This window comes from Camelus ferus, chromosome 1 (assembly GCF_009834535.1).
Source record: "Camelus ferus isolate YT-003-E chromosome 1, BCGSAC_Cfer_1.0, whole genome shotgun sequence".
NCBI classification, from domain to species: domain Eukaryota; kingdom Metazoa; phylum Chordata; class Mammalia; order Artiodactyla; family Camelidae; genus Camelus; species Camelus ferus.
Genome location: NC_045696.1, coordinates 51,374,692 through 51,396,786, shown reverse-complemented (window position 1 = coordinate 51,396,786; position 22,095 = coordinate 51,374,692). Strand labels below are relative to the sequence as shown.

General features: G+C 39.5%; 1 protein-coding gene across 1 annotated transcript; it reads right to left on the bottom strand.

Moving 5' to 3' along the window:
- Positions 1-864: 864 nt before the first annotated feature.
- Positions 865-21,945, bottom strand: QTRT2 (queuine tRNA-ribosyltransferase accessory subunit 2). The gene is made up of 9 exons (XM_006189981.3): positions 21,793-21,945; positions 16,894-17,114; positions 16,081-16,136; positions 14,306-14,382; positions 12,492-12,704; positions 8,829-9,028; positions 6,597-6,748; positions 4,347-4,464; positions 865-2,683 (listed from the first exon to the last, which is right to left on the bottom strand). The coding sequence occupies exons 2-9, from the start codon at positions 17,091-17,093 to the stop codon at positions 2,452-2,454; spliced, it is 1,248 nt and encodes a 415-aa protein (XP_006190043.1). The 5' UTR covers positions 17,094-17,114; positions 21,793-21,945; the 3' UTR covers positions 865-2,451.
- Between the last annotated feature and the right edge of the window lie 150 nt (positions 21,946-22,095).

The following is a 22,095-nucleotide window of genomic DNA, read 5'->3' as shown; positions in this document are numbered from 1 at the left end:
CAAGTCACAAGGAGCCAGTGCAGTGGTTAACCGTTGAGTTACAGTCAGGTGGCGCCAAGTCTAACCTGGGAGGTGATTGGCGGTGGGGCCTTAGGCAAATGACTCCCCCTTACAGAAATGCCTGGTAAGCCCTCAGGCAGGCTATTCAACCTTCCTAAAAACTCAGGATAGGAATAAGAATATCAACACCTCACAGCCACGTTCTAAGAGTCAATGAGATATGTATGGAAAGCATTTCCTAAGATGCCTGGCACGTATAAAGTACTCCCATAGATTGCGACTTTTATTATTTTTTTATTATGTGCTAGCACAGCCTCAAGGCCCCTGATTATATAATTTAAAGAGACAGGTGCATCCCTGAATCTCCTTCTTGGACTCTGCATTTAAATGTGAATGCATTTAAAACAATGACTCCAGATGGAGTAAACATAGAAAAAATTCTTTTCTAATGGAGAACATTTCTGGTACCATGGAAATTTAATGTTTTGTTTAATAGACTCATTACTATTTACAAGAAACCAGACTAGTATATTTTTTTAATTAAAAATGTTTTTGGCTATTGACCTTAATAGATTTACATTAAAAGAAAGAAACATTTTTTTCAAATGTGCTAATAAGAAAAAGACCGAGAAAAATGGACAATGTTGGGCAGAATTCAGTGTTTTATACACAAATAAAACTCCTAAATTTTATATGATTCTGGGATATTTACTAATATTCCTCCAACAATGGGTTTGGAATTGAACAGGAATATAAATATATGAACAAGTCCAATCCAATATATTTCAAAACAATCAGATCCCTGATAATAGAAACTTTTTCTTTCATAAGTACCCTTGCCATTCATTGGAGAGGTTATAGGAATATCTATGAATTCCAGAATTTATTAACTTTGAAATTCATGGGCATTCCTAAAGCACTAATAAAGCCACATCGAGGGGCACCCAACACATAAAAGTACAGTAACCACAAAATTATTAAAAACAATGTTCAGTAATGCCCACTAAAATGAACAAACAGAAAACTATAGCTTAAGAATGTAAGACAAATATATTTCACACTGGTATAAATAAAACAAAGGCGTCATTTTGGTTCTGCGGCTGTTTTTATAAAAACTATGTATGTACACGTGCATGTATGTATATACTTACAGAAGACTTGACAAATATAGAAAAGCACAAAGAAAATAAAAAACACCTGTCACACCATCAACATGAACATCACTCCTCTAATGAGAGCAGAAAAAAAATTCATAGAATCAGAGGTGATCAGGGAAGTTCTTCCCAGCCTCAGGATCTGCTGATTTACCAACCACTTTAAAATCCACAGGCCAAATCTCTTTTTAGGCTCTCAGATATCTCTACTGTTGCCCGAGTCCTGACACCACTGCATTTTTTTTTTTTTAAATCGGGTCAATAGTGATCAATAAACAAGGACACAAGTAAGGCTACAGCTCTAACCTAAAACTTCTTGTTCCCCAAAGATTAGAGCTAGACAGAATCTTAGACATTTCCCATCCACGATGCCTGTGCCCACTTAATCCGGAGGAAACAGGCATGGAGAGGTTAATGATTTGCCCAAGTGTCACAGCTGAGTAAAACTGAAACCCAGTTCTTTAACTGCCAGGCCAGGGCTCTGTCCAACTAAACACACGGTGACTGAATCTCCCCAAGTGATGGAGCTATGGTTATTATGTGGTTAGACTACGAATGAGCCTGAAGGGCAGACCACAGTGGATCTGTATAAACAGATGAAAGCAGTTAGGCAGACTTTCAGCTCCTCATAGGCAACTGCATTGACTCTAGGGAGACAAATCACAGAAAGACCATATGGTCAAATGAAGAGTGTGCCCTGGGCCAATGGATCACTGGGGCAATGTGTGAGCACCACATTCCATGGAGATATGAGCCTGGTTAAGTCACAAAAGTCATTTCTGGTTGATTGCACGGCTGGGACAGCTTGGAAGGCAGAAGTGTCCAAAAGAGGCCCCTGAGAATATAAGGATCAAAATGAAGAGAACACTTGAAGCAGCCAGATGCCTTCTCGGTCAGCAGGCATGTGTCCAGAGGTCATGCTACTTTTGACCCATCATCTCCCTTCAAGCTCCAGTCTAACTCAGTGAACCCTCAGAATCTCATCTTCCTCACTTCAAGGCTGTCCCTTCACATCTAAAGCTTTTATCTTTGACTAAATGAATCTCTGTTGCCTAAAAGAGTTAGCGTAGAAATATTAAAGGTCATGTTTCGATTCTGATCCATCTAGGTCATTTAAGTCTTAAGAAGAAGTCTCTTTAGCCTCACGTGGGCAGAGTTTGGTACAGACGTTCCTTACTCGAGCAGACTTTATTTTCAAATATAAGTGATTAACGCTAAGATCACTTCTTGCTCTCTCTTCTCACGTCACAGCAATGGTACAGGCTCCATGTGAGGGTCAGACTGCGTTTGCTGGGTCTCAAGATGCTTGCCTGTGGATGAGCTCTTTCAACTGGGCCAGTCTGTCACTTTTCAGTGCTTCCCGGATGGAGTGGAAAAATCCAAAGTAGTGTTCAAAGTTGTGCATCATAAGCAGGACCCCGGCCAACAGCTCGTTGGTCACCAGCAGATGGTGGATGTACGCACGAGTGTGATTCTTACAGCAGTAACAGGAACACCCCCTCACGAGCGGACCGAAGTCCTCCTGGTACCTGAGAAATGAAGTTACATGATATTCCAGAAAGTGAGGAAAACAAGAAATCTACAACCCAGGCTACCTATTCTGCCGCTGCTGTAAAACCAACAGTTAATAACACCTTGGGCAAACACAGTGCTGGGCACTGCTCAAGACAGCAACGTGGTCCAAGTTAACGGAGAGCACAATGAGTCAGGAGACTCGGATCTTCCTCTGATGGATGCAGCCTCGTAGACTGAGGCTTACAGAGGAGCAGCAAGAGTCGGTGCGCACTCCCTCCTGCTGAGCATGGGCAGTCACACTGCAGAGGCACGCAGTGTCAGGAGCCGCTGTTCTGATGAATGACACTTTTCTCCCACTCGCCTCCAGAATTAATGTTAGAAGACACGGTACAACCTTTTACTTGCAGAGCTTTTTTGCAGTTTACAAAAAACTTCTACCTATACTGTCTCATTTAATCTCTGCAATCGCCAGTGAAAACGGGCACTATACTGTCACTTTACTGATGAAGACGGCTAAGGAGGCTGAGTGGGAGGGCTCAGGAGCTGCCACGCCTGGGGCTGGATCCTGGCTCACAACTCACTCGGCAAAGTCACTTCACCTCCTTCTGTGCCTTCGCTTTCTCATCTGTCATGTAACAAGGTAATAACAGTGCCTACCTTACAGAGTTGCTGCAAGAATTAAATGAGTTATTATGGTAAAGGGCTTGAACCCTGCTGGGCACATGCCAACCACAATGTGTGTGCTACCTTGTATCAGCTACTAGAAAGAAGTCACATGACTTGACCAAGGTCACAGTCATGAGCAGCGCTACAATCTGAATGCCAAATCTCCAAAACTTGAAGTCCAGTGCTGATAATAAGAATACTGCAGTTACTAATTAAATCTATAATGTACACGGAATTTTAGTAGTAACCATTTACATTACCCTGTTTTAAAAAATGAATGAATATCTCCTTGGCTATTTTTCAAGAAGTTAAATGTAGAAAACATTACCATTTCAGACGTACAATCAACAAGCCCCAGCAGAAATAAGAACTAGGAATTTCATATTCTTTCATAAATTTTCAAGTCTGTACTGTTACTAGATAGACATGAATAAGTCTGAATCCCTAGAATGTCCCTTTACATAAAACCGAAAATACTGCAGCAGTGAAGTGAGTGGACCAAGCTGACAGAAAAACTACTCACTGGTTCACTGATTATCACCACTTTTGGCCAAATACAAAGTTATAAGATATCTTACTTAGTTCATTCTTTATAAAGGCAAATATTTTATTCAAGATTTATAATCTGTATATAATCAAGATGGCTTAAATTCCTTAAAATTTAAGACTTTTGTTGTATTTTATCTTGAAATCCTTATTTCACTCTGTCGTTATTTAAAGTAAGCATAAAGAGTGAAGAATACCAAACAGTCGATTTGGTCGAATCTTCCTGACAGCTCTTCTAAAACAGCAGTTATCTAGCCTCAGTTTTCTGACAAGACAAAGTACACAGATTCATCTGTAGAAAAAAAGAGTTCTGCTGGAACTGAATTTGAGAAGGCCCAAACAATAACCAACTATAAATATTTTATGAAGTCATCAACTGAAAAGGGAACAGTTACATAAAGTTTTAAAACAGACTGAAATCAAAGAGTCAGAAATCAAAATCCAACCTCAAAAAAAATTCCTTACTTTTTTTCCTTCAGATTAATTTCAAATGACGTCATTTCTTGGTTGCAACTGGTTGTTTTAATTTTCTTTGTTTGATCCACACATTTTATTTCTTCCTGTGTCCCATTTTGTTGTAATACTGAAGGACAAACCAACAAAAAGTCTTGAATGAAGATCAGATAAAGAGTGGCCTTATTTATTTTAGTTTCTATTTCATGATCTTTGACCCTGTAATTCCATTCCTCAGAATTTATCCTACGGAAATAGCACAAGAAAATAAAAGCAATATGTACCAAGATGATCACTGGCCTATTATCTATATTATAGTATCAAAACTTGGGAATTCAACTGTGTCTAAGCCAATTACAGTTACAAGTATATATTATATAATCTCACTGTAAAGTAATGATTTTAAAAGTCTGGCTGGGTGTGTGTGTGTGTATGTGTGTGAAAGAGAGAGGGAGGGAGAGAGAGAAAGAACAAATATGTGTGCATGTGTTAAGAGTTATGTCTTCCCATAATGTACATGCAAATTAATTGGGCTTTGTACGTATGTTCCAAACAGATTAAAAATAGAATATGGTTTCAATTTATGTATTCTGTATGGAGACTCTGGCCCTCCAGGGAACTCAGATAATCCAGAATTAAATGAGACTTGAGTTGTTCCCTTGAACTTTTGGCTTTAAGAAAGAACATTCTTGGAATTGCAAAAGAAACACCAGTTACTATGAAAGAGCCAGCGGCTTTGAAGCGGGTCAAGTAGATAAGTACTTCTCGGTTCAAGTAACAACAATCTCAGGGTTGACCCAAGGAGAATGCGCAGATGGTCCTAGGAAGGTAAATGTGTCCAGGTCAAAGAAAAAAGCAACGTGACCTGAGCACTGAGCATGGGGCTGTTCTAATTTTGTTGCCATTTACTGGCATGTTGATGTGGGAAAGCATGATAAAGCCCTGGCTTTCCGGAAAGTCCTTGTCACTGGGGGAACTGCTGCCTATGTTAGGCAACTTATTCCTTTGGAATTTTCACTTTGTGATTGGCAATAAACTTCAATTCACTATATACACACATGCAAATATGATTCATAATAATAGTTTAATAAAAACGTCTGAACTCAGTTTTCCTGAGAAATTTGGCTTTCTCTGGCCCAAGAGGAACTTGTTTGCCCCAGAGAACTCAATATCAGGTTCTTGGCAGAGTTTTGCATATTCTTCGGTACAGAATGACTAACAGTCACCTATGTCCTGGTAGAGATAATTTAGCTTGTAAATGAAGTCATGAACATTTATAAAGTGTTTACGCTATGCCTGTCCACATACATTACATTCTAGTCTGCCTAAAAGACAGTAAAGTTGACCTCCTATATGTAAGAATTTGATCAACTTGATTTATTCTGTTTCTAGAGTAATTCCATTCAGATGAATGGTTAAGCTTATAAAAGTGTAACATGTTCTGAATGAAATTTTAATGGCTTGTAGGGAATAAGATAAACCTTTAAAGAAGTCTCTGGCCTTCCTCAAATTTAAGGCTGGCAGTGACAGAGGAAGAGATCAAAGGAGAGCAAGAAGTGGGAAAGGAAAGCACACCCTGAAGGCCTGAGGGAAGGCGGTGTGACGTTCTCCTGAGGCTGACGCTGCGGAGACACTTCAAGGGACCCCAACCCAAAGTCTACATCCTGGTTCCTTTCCTACTGCCAGTTAAATGTTAGAATCTGAAACTAATTTTCTCGACTTCTGAATAACTTGAGCAATAAAAGAAAATGGCAGTGCTTCAAAGTAACCTTAGCAGAGGAAAACAGCTTTCACATCTCAGTATGTGAAAAAACCCCAAAAAGCAAAAGTAACACTAGGATCAGAGGAGGTAAGACTCCTGTATTTTAATAGCATGGGGTTGGCAAAAAGCAGACAAGAATTCTTTTGTGAAAAAACAAATTAAACTTTTACCAAGAAGTTCAAAGGTTCTCTTTTCTTAGATTTTCATCACAATTCACTCTGACTGTTCTTTTTCTTCGGGTTAATAGAAGAGGTTTTGTTTTTCTTGGTTCTGCTCTCTACAAAATCACTTCCTAGTAACGATGAGCTATGTATATAGTAATAAGTACCTGGTTTTGTGTGCCAACATGCCAGGGCGCACAGATAAGAAACAAAGACATAGTTTTATAAAAGTCTGGCTTTATAGCATGCACATATTTCTGGCTTGTGACTCAAGCCAAAAGTTAATAGGAAATAGAAGACATTTAAGGATAACACCGAGATTAATTTCACAAGACCTACATGTCTCTTCAGGATTCGGCTGGTAATCAAAGCTGAAAGTCAGGGCGCATCCCCGCTCTGTCACTTGATAAGGGAAAAAGCTCTCAAATAAGTCCACTCCTCTTTCAATACACTCGAGCACCTCATCTGGCCGGCTAACACCGCAGATGAGCCTGTGAAAATAATAAGAACGGTGACATGAGGACAACGCCAGGAATGAAATCAGGGAGTCTTTCCAGAAGCACTAAAAGGAATAATAGTGAAAATCATGGTTAGCGTGGCAGGAAGCAGATAATAAGGTGTGATGGAAAGAACACAGGGCTTTGGAGGAAGAGAGACCTGGACTATTATCCCAGCTCTGCCATTTATTTACTTGCTGTGTTACTTTGGGAAGGTTTCTTAACCTCTCTGTATTTCAGTTTTCTCAGTTTAAAAACAAGAACAATAATATATACCTCACAGACTGATTATGAGGATTAATGATATATTTGACAAAGCACACAGTGTAGTTTCTGGCCCCAAAGAGGAGCTTAATAAAGGTTAGTTTCCTTTCCCCTCATTCCTTCTGAAATGACCCCCACAGTCTCAGGCTGAACTTTATGGCCTTTCTACCCACTACAGAGGCAGGTCTTTTGAGAGTGTAAAGCTATGTGCTTTATTTCCCCTTCAAATACTTTTCTATGTTTTAACTATATTTTGCTTATAATTATTTTTCATAATTGGTTCAAGAAAGACATTTTTTATCCACTGTATTCTTCATAAGTTCATTTACAGAGCAATTCTTGCTCTCAGAGTTTCAACTCTGCCCATAGGATCTGAGAAGCTAGTTGACTTTCTGATTCTTTGTATTTTCTCCATTAAAAAAGTCTGCACGGTAGAGTGAGATGGTATTTCTAGAGGTAATGGGTAAGGCTTTCCGAGAGTGTTAGTAATATTCAACCAGGTTTTCCCACTAAAACGAGATGGGGAGAAGCACTAGCTCTGGGCTGGCTGGCTGCTATGTTTTACGTTTGTTTTTCTACCCAGAGTCCCTCTTATAGACTGGTGGAGAAAAGCTTATAGATGCCCTGATTTCTAAAAGAACTCCAAAAAAAAGGCTTATGTAATATTAAACAACCAGAACCCTTAAATATGTGCTGGTTTTTCTGTCTACAGTTTCCTTCAAGTAATGTAATGTTTTAGAACTCATCTCCAAATGAAGCTGGCATTTCTACATACCTGTAGAAAAAAAGACAATCCCAGCTTTCAAATCCAGTAACAGACATCTGTGAGCACTTAACTCAAAAGAAGTCCAGAAAATGACTAGAAACACTAGTGCTGAATTGTCATCTGCACCAGAATGAAATGAGCACAGGAGGGAAAGCAATGAACACAGAGAATTAGGTTAAAATTGAGGGGGGCAAATGCTGGCTGGGATGATGGAAATATCTTGTTCTGGCTGGTGTTTACACAAGCATACATATGGGTAAAATTCATTGAGCTATACATAAGATTCATACACTTAACTGTAAGCTGTACCTGGACTTTTTAGAAAGCATAAAATTACATATATGTACACACACACACACTCACTATTCAACAGCCCGAGGGGTATAAAGCAGCACCCTAAAATCAAACCTCTTAATAGGTCTGCAAGAAAAAAGCATGAATATTCATACCAAATGGGATAACAGACTACAGTAAAACCTCGGGATTTTTAGCTTTGAATCTTGCAGATCACTCTTCTCTCCAGTACCTAGTGAATTCTGTGATTTATGCAAAGAACCAGCCACACTAGGGCTGCCAGTTCCCTCGATTTCAAAAAATAATGCCATTAACTACCTGCCTCAAATGTAAGAACTTCTTAAAGGTCCTTATTGGTAGACCCATATTCATTTCTCTAGGCAGCCCAGATCTATCCTCAGCTTCTCTTGACTAAGGCCAGAGTTCTATATGACTTTATACCTGTCCCCAGGCACCAGGTTATAATGAATAAAGAACAGTATTTGTATTTGGCACAAGAATGAGGGGAAACACTTGCCCTCACTTACAATGAGGATCAAATAAACTAATTCACATGGCAATGTCCTCTGGTTTACGTTCTGAAATCAAAGGCAGGAAAACCTTGACGGGAACTACCCCCCAAGTCTGCCTCAGCAGAATCAGCCCAGAAAGAACATCAACAAGATATCAAAGGACACACCCATGCACACTCCACAGCACCCCTGCTCTGCAGCCCCGGAGGTTCGGCCTGCCCCCTAACCGATCACTAGCCTCGGTTTGTCCTCGGGCAGCTCCGCAGTGACTGATGACAGCAAGTGCAGTCGCGTCTCCAGGGTCGCTGGATTCCCTTGCAAGCCGTCCAGAAGGAAGCCACCTACAGGCCGCTTGGCTGTCTCTCGTGCTGACCTCAGCCTTTCTTCCAAAACGTCTCCACCTTCAATCACTCCGATGATCATGCTTTTCTGAAGGACCTAAGGCAAGAAAGGACTGAATGCTTTTAACTGTTTCCAGTAGCAGAGACCTTCATTTAAATGAGCCTTACACAGCAGCCTGATGGACAGACAAGATCTCAAGTGAAGCGTGCAGAGGGCTGGTGCTCCCTCCTTCCTTCCCAAGAATCAGGGCTCCAGAGAACACAATTTGAAAGCCACATAGGTACCCATGATTTAGCTTCGATTAAATTAAACACACACCAAGCTGGTACAAGAGGAAAAGAACAAAAGCAACAGTTTTGATTTGTTTAAATGACTATCCTGGTCTACTTTAGACTACCTCCAAATCTCTTAGAAATAAATTTAGGAACTGTGGAACCGTTTGAGGGGGACAACTGACTGTTCATTTGGGAAAAAATAAAACAAATATTACTACTGCACACCATCCTCAAAAATAAATTCCAAGATCTAAACATAAAAAATACAGTTATATAAGCATTAGAAGAATATATTGAATATTTTTATAGTCTTGGGATAAGGAAGGCCTTCCAACGCAAGCCAAAGCTTACAGGAGAAGGCTGACATATTTGAGTACAAAACATTAAAATTTCCCTAGGGAAATACACTATCAATAAAGGCAAAGGCAAACTTATTCACTTATTCATTGGAGGAATAGATAAATGTGTACACGATACATAAAGCTCCAACAAATCCTCTAAGGAAATGAAACCCCACAGAAATCCAGGCAAATATGTGAATATGAAATGTAGGCAAACACGTGAATGCTCCATACACAAATGGAGAGCTTACTAAACCTCACAAGTAAGGAAATGGAAACTGGGAACAATTAGATACCATTTTCACCCATCACACTGATAAAAAAGTTAGAAGACAGACATCAACATAATGAGGTAAAAGTGTTAAGAGAAATGCACTTGTGTGCCTTGAAAACTAGAGAGAATAAAAATTAGTTCAGCCTCTTGGGAGGGCAAATAAACAACACTTATCAAAATGTCAATGCTTTTATCTTTATACCTAAAATTCCACTTCAAAGCGTCTTCCCTACAAATCTATTCATTCATATGCAGCACGGTATATTTACAAAGATGTTTAGAATAATGAGAAACTGGAAACAACCTAAGTGTCATCAATAAAGGCTTAAATAAATGATAATATATTCACAGTATGGCTTCCTATACAGCTGTTTTAAAAAAGAAAGCAGCACATCTAGCAATGTATACATTGATAGGAAAAGAGATTTGAGATAGAGTTAAGCAACAATAAGCACATTTCTGAATATATGATCATATTCATGTAATGGAAACCACATACAGGCGTGTACATATTACAAGTATGGAACCGTAAAAAAATAAGGCTTGCAAGGAAAAACATAAGTCAACAGAGGCTCTCTGGGAGAAGAGGGACGGGGAGGGAGCCTGGAATGTTATGAGGAAGGAATTTCCTTTCTTGGTTTAAGCAAGAGGGACACAACCGGACCGTTCCTCTAGTAAGGATGATTTGGCTGTGTGTGGAGAATGAATTAAGGGTGAGTGGGGCTAAAGGACAGGGCAGGAGATGACGTTCATCATCCAGTGGAAGAGGATCTGGACTAAGGCAACGGCAGCAGTGGGGTAAAGAGAGAGAGGTTCTGAAACCTCGTCAGATCAACACAACTTGACTGATGAGTTGCCAGAGGAGGAGATGAAGACAACGTAGGATGGCTCCTGGCTCCTATTCTGAAGTCCAGGGAGATGATGAGAAGAGCAGATAGGGAATCTGAGGGAAACAGTGAAGGCTGAGGCAAGATGATTATTCTGTTTTGTGTGTTCTGACTTTGAGGTATTAGCCACTGACTACATGGACTGAACGTTATGGATATGTACCCGAAAGTGTGATTGTCCAGGTTAGAATGGGAGGTGCTGGGCACAGTGCTGCCACCCAGCACGCCTGCTGCCGGGGCGGACACAGCCAGCAGACCACTGTCCCCCTGCTGCACTGGGCACAGCTCCAAGTACCTTGAGATGAAACCCACTTGCCACCCCTGGCCTAGGGAACATATGGAGAAGGAAAGAAAGCCGACAGCAGAACCTTGGGGAAGCTTCAATATTTAAGGGCATTCAGAACAGGAAGATCCAGTGAATAGGAAGGAGAGAAATCACAGGAAGAGGAAAAGGTATACTTAGACATACAAAGCAGATAGTTATACAGGCCTGCCCCTTTCTGAGACTGGCACGGCGCTATCTGGGAAACCATTCTCATGGGTATAAGAAGTATAATCACATAATTTATTACCTGAAATGGAACATATTTAAGAGTAAAAGGTGGCCCTATCAATAATCATGCCAAGGCAGTAGCCTAGGGGTAGGACCCCAGGCTACAGAGAGGGACCCCAGCATTTGAGCAACACAGAAATCATGGGAAATGGTGAGGCTGACTTAACATGGGAGGCAAGTTTGAGGCTCATCCAGCCTTTCTAATAATGCTCTGTCACACTCCCTGTCCTCCTTTCCACTCAGCCAAACATCACTCATCCTACAAGGACAGGTACTGGCTCAAAACAATTGTTGGCAAAGTTAACAATTCAGACCCACAGCAACATCCCCACGCTGAACTCTCACCGCAGATACTGAGAGTTCTATTCACAAGGACAAGTTAGTTTCCTCTAGTTATTTCATGTATGTTAACCCTATTATCCAAATTATATATATATATTTTTTGATGAACTCAAAAGAGCAATGTTTCTCAAATTCAGTGTGCTCTGCTGTAGGGGGATCTGATCACTGCTCAGGATCACTCCACATGAATGATCACAGATACTGAAGTTTCTCCTCTGACCACTCTCTTCTGTTCTCCTGCCTCCTCTGCTCTCCCCTGATGAATGCTGCCTTTTCCAGCTTTATTAACTCTGCTATCAAGACCCCTTATTTACTGCTCCAGCTTCATCTTCCCCAGCTCACAGGGTGATAAGGTTACTGTGCCTTCAGGTGGTAATTCCAGACAGATTTAGGGACCCAGAACCAAGGGGGAGTGGCCCACTGAATACTAATTAATTATTAAAAGGAGTCCTGAAAGACACCCATCTCTGGGGTGGGAAGGGAGACAGAGCAAACGGAAGAGCACATGTGAGGAGAGAAGATACTGAGTTTGGTTATGTCTGAGTCTGAGGTGCATGTGAGGAATAATCCAGCGACAGAACATAGCTAAAGGCCTATCGTTGTGTAATTCCGAAGCTAAGCAGAGGGATCTTGATTATACACACAATTTTAGAATTTTCAGCAGTTAAGACTACCCAGGGAAAACATACAGTGTGGAATGAAAAGAGAGCCTAAGACAGAATCCTAAGGAGCAAGAATATCTAAACGTTCAGGAGAAAAATCAGGAAAGTGTCAAAGAGACCAAGAAGTGAGGAGCGGAGCAGCAGGAGGAGTAGCAGAAAAGGCGTCCCATGGAATGTAAAATTGGAGTTTCTGAGAGAAAGGAGTGGTGGGGGGCACAGCTCTACCTCAGACTCTTCCTGTAGCTTCAAACAATTATCCAGGAAGAGAAGTGATCGGTCAACAGACTTTCTGGCCCTTTTCATGGAAGTCGCTTCATCACAAGTTGCCTCTCCATCTGCAAGGCACTGGAACCAGTCTGGCTGAAGGGCCTGCTGCATTGCCATGAACTTGGACGCAGTAATTTCCACTCGTCCTCCAACACCCCACACAGACACAGACTGCCATGGAACAAGACGGTGAGGAATTAGCCAGAGTAACATACGGATAAAAAGAAAATAATAAAATGATTTAAAGCAATTCTGAATTTAATTCTTCTTTACAGCTGGAGAGAGGGTGGCAATTCAATATCCTTGACACAGTGGGTAAAAGAGGAGGGATCTGATAGGTCACAGAGTCCTTCAGTGGCCATACAAGCCAACTTCTGAGCTAGCATCCAAGAATTCTCTGTTATTACTTTTCCAGAAGCCCAGTCTTCCACTCTCTCCCACCCCATGCTGTTCCTGAATACACCACAGACTTCAATTCTTCTGTCTTTGATCACATTGTTCCTTTTGACTGAAATGTCCTTCCCATACCTCTTTGCCTGGTAAAATACTATGCATCCTCAAGACAAAGAGTTCAAATATCACCTACTCTAAAGTGTTTCCCCAACTTCCCTAGGCACAGCCAACTGTTCACTCTAACAAGCTCTTTCAGCTATTCGTGCTAATCTCTTCCATAGAAAAGATAGCCCTTATCACACCACTGTATATTTGTCTGACTAGAGTATCCCAACCCATGGCTGTACTCCAAAAGCAGTCTGGGGCACACAATATTAATGTTTAATAAGTGTTTACTAGATTGAGTTAGATACAGAATTCTATGAAAAGACATAAACCCCACGGTACACAAGACTCTCTATATGTTCTGTGGCTACTCGTTCCCCTACTGCATCTATCCTCTTAGAAAAGATTAACAAAGACGTAAACGGAGAGGCTGCATACAATCTTCTTATGCCAGAATAAAAACTACAATTTTTTATTCTGGCATAAGAACAATGTTTAAATGAATCATTTCTCCCTTCTAAAATGGGATTTAAGAAATCAAGGTCAAAACTGTTTCTTTTGAGATCAAATTACAAAATAAAAAGAAGTTTCAGGACTAATTTAAAGTAGTTATCTTAAGCAAGATTAATAGATATTGTTGATAACAAAAAAGTGGGTGCAAGAAAAGTAACTGTGCCTGTAAAGTAGTGGTACATATTGAAGCTTTTCCAGAATGCTGTCCTCAGGGATAATGCAATAGGGCCACATCTCAGGTTAAAACTTTTAATGAAGTTCTTTTGATACTGTTTTTTCACAAGCTAAAATCTCTGGCTGTAGACCCAGCTTTTTCAAATTCTGTTCTAAAAGCAACCAGTACTGTACTGAGGTTCTATTATATATAGTCATACATGTGATAACATCCATCAGCAACTTTCCCCCACTCTTCCTGAGGCTGTTGAAACTGCAAATAAAGTATGGTATCAAAAAACTATTGTTTTCTTTACCATCATAGCAATTTCTTTTTTTGGTATGTACTTGACCTTTCTCGACCCCCAAATTTTTGGCAGCAGTGAAAAAGCTGAGGACATACTCCTTACCTTAACCTCATCCTTGGGCAGCCCTACTCTAAGTCCTATAAACCGCACCAGCCACTGCATCACAGAAATAGAGAGAAGGTTTAAAGGGGTCAGGAATGGGCCAGCATCGCAGGAAGGGGGATCCTTCAATCTGAGGGGTACAACAGGCTGACTTCCTGGGACAGAACTGCAGCCTCAGAGGACTTTCTGAGAACACACCTTATTTGTGACATAACCAGCTGGGCAGGGACTGACTGGATCGTGCAGGGAGCAGTACAAAAGCGATTCTGGCATGCCTGTAAAAACACAAAAAGGAACTTTGAAACAACTCACAACAACAATCATACTGTGTCACAACAGAGAGCAGCTTCATAATGTGTACTGCCAGATAAAGCAACTCTAAAACACAGTAAATTGCACACACCTGATCTTTGAATTATAGAAGGCCTATCAATGTGAATGAAAAGATTACTTTCAAATCTACTAATCTAAAAGAACTAAATGTAAAGGTTCATTCCTAATGACATAGTGAGTTGCTATGAAGGAAAGGTTTATCTTGAAATATGAGATACAATAAAAGTGTTTAATGATATGTTGACCCTACACAATTTGCTTTGAAATTTAACATCAAGTATGTTCATTCTGGGTACCATTCAAGGGGAACTAGAAAGATGGAAAGATGAAATGATACACTCAAAAGGTAATCTCATTAATAATAAATCCACCCCACATCATGGTTCTCTACGGTCATAATTACAGAAAAGCTGTAGGACACTGCAAATTGATCTCCTTTTCAGTAAGTTTCATTGACTCAATATGACCTTTTTTTTAGGTTCTTGAGTCAAAAAAGGTATTTGTTTAAAAAAAAAAAATCCCTCAAAATGTTTAGTAAAACATAGTACTTAAATTTCATATGCTACATTTTCAGCAGAAAAAAAAGTAGGATTTTGCTGGAAAAAGACCAAAAATATAAAGCAAACAACAAAAATCTCTGCAGTTCTCCACCTTATTTTCCACAATTTCAATTATTACAATTATCTCCAGAAAGCTTATATTAGCTATTTTCACTTAATTATATGCTTGTACCCAAAGCTGGTTATTAAACCTGGTCTCAGATCAAGGAAAACTATATTATATAAATCCCTCTACTGAAATACAGGGCTTGGTGACAACCGAGTCATCACACAGTTTCCCTCAGAAGCAGAGGACTGAAAAACTAATGGAGGCAAGATTTTCATGTACTTAAGTGAGTCCTAGATAATGGGGACAAAAGCTTCAGGAGAAAGTGGTCTACAGAAGAATTGGTTCTCTAGCTGTCACTACTAAGCTTTTCCTATAAATAAATGGACAAACATAACAGCATTTAAAATCCTATTTCTGGAACAGAAGATAATATTAACATGTCAGAATATAGCTAAGTGTAAAGTCTTCATTCTCTGCTTTATGCTTAAGGCTCAAACATGACAAGACCACTTGGAGTCTTGGGTACGTCCCAAGTGGCTCCTCACCCCTAGGTCTTCGCTCTACGCCTAGTCTGCCCACACCTGTCTACCAGCACCACCGCACCCACCTCCTGCCCTGGCTAACTCCTACTCTCCCTTGAACCAGCTAAGGTGCTCTTCATCTTCTCTCTCCAGAATCCTGTCTTTATTCTGACCTCCCTCCATATTCACCCTACAGCAGGTTACGTGTTCCTCCCTCGGGGCTTTCACGATACATGTGTCCCAGCCTAACCCTGCAGATGCAGTCACCACACTCTACTAGAACTACCTGTTTATCTTTATCCTAACCAGGCTCTGAGTTTCACGAGGGCAGCAACTATATCCTACTCATCTTTGAATCCCCACTGACTGGTTCTTAGGTGCTCAACAAATACTTATTAAATTAATGAATAAGTAAATGTATGAATGAAAGATCAAAGAATAAACAGAATCTCTCCAACTTCCAAATCGATACATCACATGGCACACACAAATAATTTGATGAATTTTTACCTATAAACTTTCCAACTCCTTCCTTATATTCTGCCAGGACTTCATGATGTTCTGCCCTATAAGCAAAACAGGAAATATGAAGCATAATAATGTACGTGTTATGCAACAAATGAAGCCCTCCTCTCCTCACCAAAACCAGCTACATGACAGTAAATGTGGCCTCAAACAACTGAGCACACCATTATTTAAGAGTCTCCACTCATTAGGTTGGGTTCATTAGCCAGAATAAAGGTCTTCAATTTGCAAGACCTTTTGTTGGTTCTGTGAGAAAAGGAATTGGCAACGATCAACTGCTTCAAAATATGTGGATTTCCCTCTCCCCCTTGCCCCTTTAAAATCACTGTTATTAACACAGTCCTGCAGTTATTTGACCATATAGCAGATTCTCCAATTAAGGGCAAGATAAGTCTGTACATTACACCAAGTGATCTAACTCCATTAGTTCTGTTTCCCCAGAGTGCACCAGCAAGTACATGTGCAGAGACAGAGAAAACTTTGAGGCTGGTGCATGAAGACAGCCCCTAGGTCCCAAGTTTAGCCCCTAAGAGCATTCCCTGCCCTGTCGCCGCTGGGAGCAGTGGCAATGAGGGCAGGATGGAAAAGTGAAGCAGCTCTAACAAGTAGACCTGGCCCATGGCTTCCAGACTAGAGCCAGATGACGTCTAAGACGTGTTATCTATCTTCTGATTTCATCCTAAAATATCTACCAATTTTGTACACAAAAGCAAAAAAGTCTTTCTCTTTATTGCACCTTACTAAGGTAACCAAGCTGCTGCCTGAGTTGACATGTGGATGATCAGGTCTCATACTTACAGTGATGACAGCGTAAGCTGAGTCATGGCAGGAACCCCATGGATTTTATGCAGTGTGTGATGGGTCAGGTGTGGGGCAGACCCAGTCTTGGTGTACAGAAGGCAGCCCGGAATGTCCATGGTGCAGTCCCCTGTTTTGCCTAGGTTTTTTATTTTTCCCAGGCGGCAGCCATTAACTACCTTTGTAAGATTTAGCTTCATCCTCAGGGATTCTTCCAGGTCCTGATAAGAAAAGAACATTTACATTCAGGAGAAGTTCCATAACATCTGTAGGCTAAACATTTTGCTAAGAAAGCAACTTACAAAAAAAAAAAAAAAAAAAAAAAAGACAGCATGGTTGTTATTACTTCCAGTCTAGAATTTTTTTAGATAATAGGAATAGGAGAATGGGAAAAGACACGGAGACTAAGACACCTTCCCCAAAGTCCCAAAGCCATATGATGACATCAACCACATTTAAATTCAGTCATGGAAGTTTTGTCTGAGTGGATGAAAACCAAACAGAAGGATGGAAGTAAAGACTAACCATGGAAAGAGTCCTATGAAGCCAAGACTTTCTCCCAGCCTTGAAAATGTACATAGAGAAAGATCACATGACTTGGGGAATATTTATGACTGATTCGATCCATTTTTTCCTTCTCTAATTTGAGAGAATACTAGGCAACATAGCAAGTTTTCCTAACATGTAATTAAATGAAGAAAACAGGTTCCAAAGCAGCATTCTGGCGTTTACTAAAATACATGGAAGAATATACATCAAAAGATAAACAGACATTATCTCTGAGAGGAGGGATTATTTTCCAGTCTGTTCTCATATGGTGTCCACGTAGAGGCGAGAAACTGTGTGGAGTATCCATGCAATTTATAAGCAATGTTCCTACTTTTATAACTGAGAAGGAAAAATATTTGACTTAAAAAATGATACACTTTCTAAATGCCATAGATACACAGGGGAAAAATTCAGAAAACATTGTCAATTACTTTGTTGGATTTATATTAGTTAAGTATTGCTCACTGAAGGAAATCACTTTTTTAAATGCCCTGAAAAACAGTAACCAGGCATGCAAGATAATTTGCAAAATGTCACTGGATATCTAGCATTTTTAAAAAACTACACCTCTACAGTAAGTACCATATCCTCCTGGAATTCTTGCCAGTTAGGCTAAGCCCAGTTTTAATAATAGACAAATAAATAAACATTATTTATCTTTAGTTCAAAAATATTCAGGAATGCAAATATTATATTTTGGGGAGTCATAAGTTTTATACTGAAATAAAATAGTCAATATAGTCTTTAGAATTTTAGAAATAAGAATAACTATTTTCTGTGTAGTTCAATAAGTGATTTCATGTTAAACATGAATTATAAAAAAAGTATAAGTGTTTGCAGAAAGGCTGGTCAATTTTCTATGACCAATTTTTTCAAGTTATCACAAAGATAGACACAAAAATAAGTGACATGGAAACCCATAAAAATGGAGACTATTAAGGGGAAAAAGTTTTGTTTTAACAAAGGGTAATATAAAAGCTATTTTTTAAAGCCGTGCTATTATACATTACAATTGTTAAAGTAAAATAAAGTTTATGCTAAAAAAATATATAAGTACAGGCTAATAAGAATGTAATATAGAAAATACAAGAATCATTAGCTTATACCATCATATTCCTTATTGATTTATCAGATAATACACATAACCTCCTTATTTTAAGTGACAAAAAATTTTTTAAACAGAGCTCTAAAGCCATTTGTAGCAAAGTTAAAGAATGTATTTCACAACCTAAGTAAGTTCTAGGGAACGGAAGCAGGGGAAAGCACAAAGGTGAGAAATTCACTTTAAAGTTAATGAATCAACTATTATTCTGAGCATTAGATTAATGGAACAACAGGATTTTGAAACATAAATAAGAACTAATAAAAATTTAATGGACTAAGGTTATTAAATACTACAGTAACTCAGCACTTAATTACTGTCACACACATCTGAAAATGGAAGAAATTGTATTGTCTGGGGTTTTTTCAGAAAGGGCTAAGGATAAGAATTTGCTCATTTCTCCCCTTACTCCAGTTGTTTAAGTTTTGTAGAGTTTACACATACACATGAGTTGTATTTTTTTACCTAAATTCATATAAAGGTAGGAAGAACCTTCATAGGATAAAACTAGTTATGTTTGAAAAATGAAGTTCATGATTCTGGAATGCTACTAATTTTTATCATTATCTCTCCCCATCAAACTCATCCTTTCTTTTTTCCAGTTTATTAATAAATAGCGTAAAAGATTCACAATCAAACCTTCCGATGAGCATGAGATAATGTGCTTTTCTATGCCTCTGTGCTGAGTTAACTCAATTCCAGGTAAAAACAACAAAACCCAACACTTTAGTTAACCTCTGTTTAACATCCCAGGTTACATATGATTGCCATTAGACTTTAGAAATGCTGAAAATAGATTGACACTACATTTAAACTGACTATACTTCAATTAAATATATTAAATAAATAAATATATACACACACACACACACACACACATATATATATATAAAGAAATGCTGAAAATTGTTGAATCTGTTCAAAATATTATCTGGTTTTTATTTGCCTTCATATCATATCCCTTTCTTTCCTCTTTCACTCATTGTGGGTCTCTTCTAAGATTTCTGGTGTTGTGCTTTTTTCAATATACAACATTCACTTTCACTTCCTGGGAGAGCCTTAAGAAAAAATCATTAGAAAAGCCACTTGGAAATAATGGTTAATGGAAAAACTCATCACTCGAAGGACAAGTGACAGGCTATATGTAGATCTGTGCCTTTACAAGGGCTAACAAAGATTCCCTGCATGTGTGGCAGCATTGGACCTGTCCTGACACCTCCACTGCCACATAGTTCTCCCCTCTCCCCATTCCCTCCAGAGAGTAGGAATTTTTAAATGCTTCTTAATGAATTCTCTACAGACTGTCATGGAAGAATGATCACGATATGCTAAGGGAAAAGAGCAAGCTTAGGTGAACATATTTTTTCTGAAAGAAAAACTGTACATACATATTTATAAATATGCACACATACATACACACTCTACACTGTTTATATATGGCATAGAAGTAAGTCTGAAGGACTCCTAAAAAATATGGTGCACTGAGCTGACTCAGAAAGACACACAGAAATGAGGGACTCTAAAGTTCTAGGAACCAGTAACGGAAGATGAGGAGATTAATCATTCAGAAGGAGAGCATTATAAAAATCCTATGCTATTTGGGAAGAGGAGAGAGATGATGCTAATGTTAAACTTTTAAGTATGTGTGTTAAGAATTTTTAAATAACCACTAAAAGATTACTGCAATGGATAACTTCCAAACCCACTGGGGAGGGGCAGGAGAAGATAAAGAAAAATTGGTTAATACAACTAAGGGCAAGAAACAGGAAAAGAGACCAAAAAGCACATCCAAAAAAGAAAATACAAAATAAAATGGTAGAAGTAAGTCCAAATATATCAGTAATTGCAATAAAAGTTAACAAATTAGTTTCACCTATTTAAAGACATAACAACAATACTAGCAACATTTATTGGGCATTTACTATGTATCAGGTACCATTCTTCACATATTAACTCCACTAGTATCTATCATCATATCAGCCTAAGACAGATGCTATTATTATGTGCATTTTACAGATGAGGAAACAGAGGCTAGTAAAGTACAATTTGGGAAGTGGCAGAGCCAGGTCTTAAATAACAGAAGTCTGGCTTTAGAGGCTGTGCTCTAACAGGCCGGTAGTCTACTTGAAGTTCCATCTTGTTTATTAACATATGCAATGTTTATATATTAACTGTTCTGTTAAGATGTAATTTTATAGTCATATTTTCCATTTTGCCATACTATTCTTATAACTGTTCTTGTTTTCCCTTATCTGCCCCTCTGTATCTATCCATCCTCCCAGCCTCTAACTCACACATTTAAACATACTTGTATATGGGAGAGGGTTGTTTTTTAATATAAAAAATGGAAACATAATATACTGTAAGCACTTCTCTGCAATTTGCTTTTCTCCAAGAAATACACAATGAATATTCTTCCTGAAGAAGAGACACAGAGCTAACTTTTAAAATAACTACTTCATGATATTGCATAGTTTGGACATAACAGTTTAATCAACCATCACCCTTCTGATGGACACTCAAGTTACAGAGCAGGTCCTTTGATTACTTTAATAGTCTGAGGGAACAGCTTCCCTGATCTCTTGAGATTTTCACAAATCTCAAAACTACTTTAGTTAACGTTTCCCAACAGAGTTCTATACATATATTGATTTTTAATGGTTATCACAGTCCAATGATTTAGGTACTATCTCCCTCATTTTGCAGATGACTAAACTGAAGGTCCTGAGAGTTATTAAACAAGTTGCCCAAGGTCATACAACGACAAAGTAGTTGGGTCCAAAGCTCCTGCTCTAAATCTTTACCTTGTCTTATGAATTGATGTATCCCAGCTTGGACCGTGCCCTGGAACATCTAGGCTTAGTCAATAACGAGGGACTTATCTTCACTCCATGGGTCATCTCCAGCGGCCCCAGATCTTACGAAGCCCTTAGCTGAGGTATTCGAGATCGGTCCTAACCTCCTAAGTGACTTGGGAGTCTAGAAAAAACTTTCACATGAAAACGTGACCCTTGAGCAGAGGCCAGTGGAAAGGAGGAATTTTTCTCTCAGAGATGCCATGAAGCTCACACGATTTGGGAGAATCTATTTTTTACAGAAGCCAGAATCCACCAGGAGACCCAGAAGAGGGAAAGAGACATGGCGGGAGTACAATTGCTGTACTGCAGCACAACCAGGAAGCGTCTGGGTGCCACGCGACTCATCCACCCGTAGCAGCCACTACACCAACGAAGAAAGGGGGCACCTACCTGCAAAACTCCTAACTTTTTTGGGCTTAAGACCCCTCAAACTCCTCGCCGTCCGCTACCACGTGTCTGGCTTGCAGAATTCTCGACTCCCTAGACCACCGCCTCCGATGCAGAGCCAATCAAGGAGCATTGCGTCATCACCGGGCGCCCGGAAAAGGCAAAGGTAAGAGCAAAGCGAGCTCCGGCGACTGCAAGGCGGAGAGACCGCTGCTGTTGCCATGGGTAACTAAGAGGACTCGTTCCGCCTGCGCAAAGCCTCCTGGGAGTGGTGGTTCGGCGGCTCCCCACATACACCTTCCTTGT